Source organism: Sapajus apella, unplaced genomic scaffold (genome assembly GCF_009761245.1).
Source record: "Sapajus apella isolate SASKATOON/1434 unplaced genomic scaffold, GSC_monkey_1.0 scaffold33, whole genome shotgun sequence".
Taxonomy (NCBI): Eukaryota; Metazoa; Chordata; class Mammalia; order Primates; family Cebidae; genus Sapajus; species Sapajus apella.
The window spans coordinates 9,988,040-9,996,498 of NW_022436973.1; the positions used below are offsets into that span (position 1 = coordinate 9,988,040).

Here is an 8,459-nt window from a genome sequence, read left to right on the forward strand (position 1 = left end):
ACACACACACACACACACACACACACACACACACACACACACACACACACACACACACACCCACCCAGTCTACACACACAGATACACTCTCTCTCTCTCTCTCACGCTAGCCAGGTAGTTTGAGACTAGACCTCTCTCTCTCTCTCTGTCTCTCTCTCTCTCTCGCCCCCCACCCCCTTCCCCTCTCACACTAGCCAGGTAGTTTAAGATTAGACCAGCCTGGAGGCTGAGGTAGAAGGAACACTTGAGCCCAGGAGTTTGAGGTTGCAGTGAGCCGAGATTGTGCCACCGCACTCCAGCCTGGGTGACAGAGTGAGCGAGACCCTGTCTCAAAAAAAAAAGTTTATGCCCTTGAAATAAAAATTCATAGGCTCTAGATTAGATTAGAAGATACCGCTTGGATCAAAAGGGCTCTTTTGGATACTTTAATCTACTCTTGTGCCCTGCCAATTGGATAAAAAGTGATTACTTGTGGGGATTCATAGTATTAGCTTTTTATAGCATTCACTTAAAAAGACTGGGTTTATGTAGGCCTTTTCGTTTTGTTTTTTATTGCAGATATTCAAGAGAAGCTTACGTGGAGTTAGTTCATCGTATCAGAGAATCCATTCCAGGTACATTTAAGAAACTCATTCTGCTGAGCACGTTACTCTGCCAGTGACCAGTCATCGTGGTTAAATACAGGCAACTGTCAACACCTTTGGCATTTCCTTGTGACACAGTTTTTTTGTTTGTTTGTTTTTGAGATGGAGTCTTACTCTTGCCCAGGCTGGAGTACAGTGGGGCAATTTTGACTCACTGCAACCTCCGCCTCCCGGGTTCAAGCAGTTCTCCCGCCTGAGCCTCCTGAGTAGCTGGAACTACAGGCGTGCACCACCACATCTGGCTAATTTTTGTATTTTTAGTAGAGATGGGGTTTCGCCATTTGGCCAGGCTGGTCTCAAACTCCTGACCTCGTGATCCACCTGCTTTGGCCTTCCAAAGTGCTGGGATTACAAGCATGAGCCACTGCACCCGGCCATGACAGTTTTATACTTCTTGTGCTCCCCTTCTTTCTCTTTCTCTCTCCTTATACTCTTTCTTTTATGTCTTTCTGATTTTTTGTGGTCTTAGTCCTGCTGGAAATACTCAGGTGTGGATCACCTTGTGGCCTCAAGGCTATAGAGATTCCTTTTCTACAGTCTTCGTATTTCTAGACGTAGAGGACAGACTTTATCTCATCTTGTAAGCTGACAATATCTAAATTAGTTCTGATTTGAGAGCAATTGATATCTTTTTAAATACATACTTTTTCTAACTAGCTTTATTGCAACTTATTACTGTAAATATTGGTGATAATTCATTTCTTTCCAGCCGATAAGCTGGTCTCTGTCATGGAATGTTATGGATGAACAGGCCCATCCTGCCTTACTCTGTACTGACTATTTTGTTTTACTTATGCATGGGCTGAATAGTCCCAGGGAAGGCCTTACAGTTGCTATCCCTCTCTTGTAATCCACATATGCCGAAGACCTCCCTTGAAGGTAAACCTCCCTTGTTGTGTGTCACAGGTGTGAGCCTCAGCAGTGACTTCATTGCTGGCTTTTGTGGTGAGACGGAGGAAGATCACATCCAAACAGTATCTTTGCTCCGGGAAGTTCAGTACAATATGGGCTTCCTCTTTGCCTACAGCATGAGGCAGGTGAGCCCTGGGGTTGGGGAGGACTGACATCATTTCTGACCTGTTTGGGGGCGATTATAGAGAACTGGGCAGAAAAGAGTGGTGACAAGGCAGTCCTTGAGAAACCACAGGCTCTGACGATTCACTTCCTTTCATTTTTCTAGTCTACCGTCTGCTCTTTGAAACAACAGTTCAGCAATTTGATGATAAATGATGACTGTGCCAGTATTCCTCTTCATTAAAATATTTAAAAATTATGTTTACATTGTTACAATTTGAGTATGGAAGGAGAGAACCTTTTCTTTACCAGAAACCTGAACTTGTTTCTTAACATGCAGAACTCCTTTTTGGTCTGCAGATGTGGTTTATTTTGCCAGGGCCCCTGGTCATCTTCCCAGCCATCTTCAGTGATTCCTAATTTCTGTTTTCCTGGGCAAGTGAACTCACTTTGAAGCTTCCCAGGAAACAAAGCAGATTCCTAGGCAAATATAGCAGAAGGAGATTAGGAAACAAGGAGGGATCAGTGCACTTTTCCTGCAGAGAAGGGATAGTCCTGGTTGACTGTCATTTTCTTGATTGTAGGCGTGGATTTGCACAGTCCACTCCTCATCCCCTCAGTTACCTTTGTGGCAGTGCGCTTGTGTTTGGGCAGGAGGTTGAAGGCCCCCTGTGGCCAGGGGGCTCAGAAAAGCTGGCTGACGTATGGCTGAACCATGACTTTATTGTCATTTTTACTGAGCTGCCATCAACCAAGCTAATTTTTTTTTTCTGAAAAAAATATGATTTTAAATATTCACATCTTACCTATTTGTAAATGTCAGAGTTCTCGGTCGGACTTGAAAACACTTTTAAATAAGTTCTTGGCAACCTCCAAATTATCTTGGTGAACTTTATATCTTTCTGGCCACACTTGGGACCATAAGGGCATATAAAAGAATCACCTTTTTTTTTGTTTTTGTTTTTGTTTTTTTTTTAGGACGGAGTTTCGCTCTTGTTACCCAGGCTGGAGCGCAATGGCGCGATCTCGGCTCACCGCAACCTCCGCCTCCTGGGTTCAGGCAATTCTCCTGCCTCAGCCTCCTGAGTAGCTGGGATTACAGGCACAAACCACCATGCCCAGCTAATTTTTTGTAGTTTTAGTAGAGACGGGGTTTCACCGTGTTGACCAGGATGGTCTCGATCTCTTGACCTCGTGATCCACCCGCCTCGGCCCCCCAAAGTGCTGGGATTACAGGCTTGAGCCACTGCGCCCGGCCCTTGTTTTTGTTTTTTTAAGATGTAGTGTCTTGCTATGCTGTCCAGTTGGTCTCAAACTTCCAGCCTCAGGCAGTCCTCCCACCTCGGTCTCTTGAAATGCTGAGATTACAGGTGTGAGTCATAACACCTTGACTAATTTATTTGTTTTAAAGCCCACTGCCTAGTGTTCTGCGGGCAGCGTAGCTGTGCTGATGTATACATCATATTCATGTCTCTTTTACTGTTTTGGAGAGATGAAGTTTCAGAGGAGCTGTTTCTATTTTGCTTCTTTTCCATGGACATCACAAATATGCAAGAGAAATTCTTTTTAATACTAGGAGGTGGGAGGATCACTTAAGCCCAGGAGTTTGAGGCCAACCTGGGTAACACAGGGACACCCTGTCTCTAGAAAAAAAACAAGAAAAGAAAAAATTAGCCAAGCGTGATGGCACATGCCTGTGATCCCAGCTATTTGGGAGGCTGAAGTGGGAGGATCACTTGAGCCTGGGAGGTTGAAGGTGTGGTGAGCTGAGATTGTGCGACTGCACTCCAGTTTGGCAACAGAGTGAGACCGTGTCTCAAAAAAGAAAAAAAAATCTTAGGGATGGGAAATGTGTTTTCAGCATATGGCAGAAGCATCCTATGGTCAATAAATATGAATGTTCACTTTGGGACCTAATTCCTAAGTTACAGTTAAGGTTGTAGGAACTTAATCAAAACCTAGTGGATGAGAGCAAGCACTCAAATTGTGCCTCTGCTGCTTAATAACTATGTGACATTGGGCAGATGTCTTGGTTTCCTCATTTGTGAACTGGGGATAACAGTACCAGCCTCATAGGGTTGTTCTGGGGATTAAGTAAGATAATATGTTTAAAGCAGTTATAATTGTGTTTCATGCATGGTAAATGCACAACAGGTAAGTTAGTGTTGTTAATAAACAGCAAGGCAGAATGGAGTAAACTCTGCAAGTATTTTTAGGATTCTCAATTTTCTCTGTGGATTCTTCTCTTCAAGGCAGATTGGTTTGAATGTCCAGACTTTAGTATATAGATATTCCTTCTATTCCATACTTTCGTCTAGCTTAGTGTTTCTCCAACTGTACTGAGCATGAGCTCATGTACATAAAGATGTGTATACACACTGTGGTTTTAGATGATATAAACTCTTTTTAAGGATCAATTCCCTTTTTTTGTTTTGGACTAGGTAATACATGATTGTGGTATAAAATTTAAAAGGTTAAATGGTATACATGAGTAGTTCTTCCTTCTTCCCAGGTTGCCTAGTTTTTTAGTTACTTCCCTGAAGGCAACCACTCAGCAATTTCTTTTATAACTTTCTGGGGATATTTCATGTGTTTGTAAGCATACCTGTATGTATTCTGTCTACACCAAAGTTATATGTGTTGATCTGTACTTTCTTTATTTCAAGTAACAGTAGATTGGAGGACAATCCACATTAGTACATATAGAGCTATCATTCTGTTTAACAGCTACGTAATATTCCATTGTATGGATAAACCATCATTTCTGTGACTGCTTGCCTATTGATAAACATTTAGGCTGCTTTGCCTCTTATGTCTTCATAAATAGTACTGCTGAGTAACCTAGTATATATGAATCATTTGGTATATGTACAAGTGTAACCTTAGGGTAAATATCAAGAGTAATTTTGAGTCTGTGCTTTTCATCTGCTAAATTTAGAATTTAACCTTTGCAAAAATGTGCTCCACTACATTTTTCTCTTGGAATGCTCCCAGAGCCGGAGAACTCTTGGCTCTGGCTTGGGTTTCTGTACATTTGTCTGTAACTGTAATCCCCACTGTGCATTAAGAGTAGATTCTACAAGTCCTTGTAGAAGGTGACCTCCATCTCCTCTTTTTTTTTTTTTTTTTTTTTTTTTTTCAATAGAAGACACGGGCATATCACAGGCTGAAGGATGATGTCCCGGAAGAGGTAAAATTAAGGCGTTTGGAGGAACTTATCACTGTCTTCCGAGAAGAAGCAACAAAAGCCAATCAGACCTCTGTGGGCTGTACTCAGTTGGTGCTAGTGGAAGGGGTGAGGCCATATGTGTGTATGTTATGTTGATTTTTATGCTTCAGAACATAGTATGTCATTTCTTTGTTTAGATCTTTGATTTTTTTTTCTCGCTATGTTGCCTAGGCTGGACTCAAACTGCTAGGCTCAAGTGATCCTCTTGCCTTAGCCTCCCAAGTAGCTGGGACTACAGGCTCATGTTTTTAGCTTTTATAGTTTTCAGTATACAGATTTTGTCCGTGTTTTGTTAGACTTACACCTAAGTCTTTCTTTTTTTCTTTTTTTTTTTTTTGTTTGAGATGGCGTCTCGGTCTTTTGCCCAGGCTGGAGTGCAGTGGAACAATCTCAGCTCGCTGCAACCTCCCAAGTCTAGTGATTCTTTTGCCTCTGCCTCCCGAGTAGCTGGGACTACAGATGTATGCCACTACGCCCGGCTAATTTTTGTATTTTTAGTAGAGACGAGGTTTTGCCATGTTGGCCAGGCTGGTCTCAAACGCCTGACCTTAGGTGATTCACTCGCCTCAGCCTCCCAAAGTGCTGGGATTAGAGGCGTGAGCCACTGTGCCTGGCCAGAAAAACTTTTATTCTAGGGATAGTGTAGCCTGACTACTAAGTTGTGGCCTTCTGTCAATAGTTGCTAGTGAATGTCCCAAGAAACCAATGAGAACTGTTTGGTGGTGGATTCCAAGCCACGTGTGAGTTCTGGGAACTGTTCAGTGGATAGTTCCCAGGTTACTCTCTTTGCCTGACTTCATGGAATTTTATGCTACATGTGCAAGTGTCAGTGTTCAGCAAAGACTAACAAGGACCCTCTGCATATTTCTGAAATTCTTTTTCCACTTTGCTCCCTCCTCTCTAGAATTTCACAATTGCTGACTATTTCAGGCTCCCTGAACCCTAATCCCTCTCTCTTCAGTGCAGGGAGGACCACTGTGCTGTGCTCAGCTCTCCCCTCCTGCTTCACAGGCTTCTGTCTGGCATGTACCTTCTGGCAGAAAGCAGGGGTGATTGGCAGGCTCACTTCGTTTTCCTTTTCTCACAGTTCACAATCTTGCATGATCTTTTGTCCAGTATCCAAAAACAGTTGTTTCATATATTTTGCTGGTTATTATTTATAAGGCTGAAGGGTAAACTTGTTTCTGCATCTTTATCATGGCCGGAAGAGAAGGATTTCTGTATACTCTAGAAGTTAATCCTGTCATAGTGATGTTAGTATCCGCCTGGCTCTGTCTTCTGTGTGTTGTGATGGAGACTCTGGCTTTCAGTCTGTCTATTCAGTAAGGGCAAGTAATCCAGGCCAAACAACCCCAGAACATTCCTGAGTGATTAGCATGAGACTGGGTAAAGTGAAAGTCGGTTTTCCAAATGTATCACTCATAAGTCTCTGGCTTTAGGACTGTTGGAGGTCCATTCCTGCAGAGGGCAGTTCTGCAAAGACTCATTGATTAATTGATTCATTACAATATAGTGGTAAAACTTTACAGAGTTTCAGTTGTGGGCCATACAGTGCCCTTGTTGGTGAAGCAGCAGCAAACACTGAGTCTTCAGTGATTCCTTGGTTAAGGAATGCTCTGTGGGTAAGACTCTTGGGGATCCGAGACAGAGAAGGCACAGTTTCTACCCATCAAAAATTTATGACTGTGACAAATCCATGAACTCTTCTCTCTTCTTTCTGCAGCTCAGTAAACGCTCTGCCACTGACCTGTGTGGCAGGAATGATGGAAACCTTAAGGTGATCTTCCCTGATGCAGAGATGGAGGATGTCAATAACCCTGGGCTCAGGGTCAGAGCCCAGCCTGGGGACTATGTGCTGGTGCAGGTGAGGAGTCCTTTTGGGCCTTCGGCTTGCACTGTGAGATGAGTGTTGGTTTGGAAATTTGTGGTAATCAAGTTTTTTCCTAGAGACACATTTTAGTAAAATAAAAATCTCTTCTCAACCAGTATAGTGGAAGGGCACTTTGGATTGAATTTTAGACTGGTCCTTACCAGTGTCTTCTTATTCTTCTTATCTTTTCTCCTGTCCTGGAAGGGTTCTTTGTGGGAATTTGGTGAGGCTGAAGTATGCAGTGGCATGTAGTTTATTGCTGAGGAGAGGCCAGGACGTGTAAGTGATTTTGAGTGAGTAGAGAGTGTTGCCTGTCAGAGATCAGTATGATCTTTGTGATCTCTGATGCCTCCCTAACGTACACATGCTCAAGTTTCTTGGCTTTCCTCCTTGGACTCGCAGATCAGCCCTGTATGGGTATGAGATTTTCCCTCTCTTTTTTCTCCCTTTCACTGGTGATGTGCTTCTTTTGTTCTCTCCTTCCATTCCTCCCTTTCTTCTTCCTTCTCACATTGCTCATTTCTGCTACTGTCACCTTCCCTGCCTTGTTCTCTTGTCCATTTTGCCTCAGAACTAGAAGCTGGCAGGATATGCACTGATGAGTTAGGCAGGACACAGACTGATGCTCCAGAGCATCCACAGAAGTTCCTTTGAGGGCAGGGAAAATGCCTGTTTTCTTTCTCTCTGTTTGCTCATTTTTATTTATTTTCTAGCTCCTAGGGCAATTCCAGGTACAAAATACGTACTCACTAAGTATTTACCAATCGACTGACTTGTTCTTATGTAAGAAATGTGACCATAGGTAACTTTGGGGTCACAGTCTTTCAGCTCTCAATTGGCGGAGAGAGAATATTTCTCACCAAATGTTGGCTGTAAATATCCTAAGGAAGGATTTGACTGGCTCAGCCTTGGAGTTAGGAGGCAGGGTCTGTGATGGGCAATTCCACCTGAATTTTAGAGTTGGGGAGGAGCCATCTTCCAAGAGAAAAGGGAGAAATGGCTGGGACTGACCTGCTCTGACTTCTTAAATTATATACATTGCCAGTCCATGAGACATCTCTTCTGCCAGGATTGGGGGCACATAGGAGCCATGTGGTCTTTGCCAGCCGGTTGCCTCCATCAGGTTCATTTTGGGGGCTTCTCCTCTAGAGGCTCCACGTGAAGTCCCAGTGGTACAGCCCTAGTTACCTTGCCTTCTTTTGACTGGTTTTCTTTCAGATCACCTCGGCTAGCTCTCAGACACTTAAGGGCCATGTTCTCTGCAGGACCACCCTGAAGGACTCCTCCGCATATTGCTGACCTGGGAGGATGGCCTCAGAGCTGACTTGGGCAGTCCTCCCCAACAGGAAGGGAAACATTGCTGGTCACTGAGGAAAGAGGCCATGAAGCTGTGGAGATGAGCTGCAAGGTGTGAAGCAACTTTATGTCAGTGGAAAACATGTCTCTTTGCTGCTATGTGAATAGCTTTTACAGTCATTAAATTTACCTAAAGTTAACCCTTTGTCTCTCACTTTTACTTCGTTTTTACCTTGGTTAGTGTTTCTGGAGTTTTCCCTGGAGTCTGTTAAGTGTTTTCCAACCCAGTTTCTCCTGTGGACACTGCTACCTCTCTGATTTCCTCCCCTGGGCCTTAGGAGGCAGACTGAAGGAGAGGAAGGTAGGGAGAACCATTTGCTTGGGAAAACTGCTCTCGATCTTTCTG

General features: G+C 43.6%; 1 protein-coding gene across 3 annotated transcripts in view; it reads left to right on the plus strand.

Annotated features, from left to right (window-relative positions):
* CDK5RAP1 (CDK5 regulatory subunit associated protein 1) overlaps window positions 1-8,253 on the plus strand; it is a 35,885-nt gene extending 27,632 nt beyond the window's left edge. For 2 of the 3 annotated variants that reach the window (XM_032295241.1, XM_032295243.1), the window contains 5 exons: window positions 559-614; window positions 1,551-1,681; window positions 4,804-4,953; window positions 6,611-6,751; window positions 7,976-8,253. In XM_032295241.1, coding sequence (XP_032151132.1) covers window positions 559-614; window positions 1,551-1,681; window positions 4,804-4,953; window positions 6,611-6,751; window positions 7,976-8,056 — 559 coding nt within the window. In that variant the 3' untranslated portion in view covers window positions 8,057-8,253. The remainder of the gene's footprint in view (window positions 1-558; window positions 615-1,550; window positions 1,682-4,803; window positions 4,954-6,610; window positions 6,752-7,975) is intronic. The other variant, XM_032295242.1, reaches the window with a different exon arrangement.
* The last annotated feature ends 206 nt before the right edge of the window (window positions 8,254-8,459 follow it).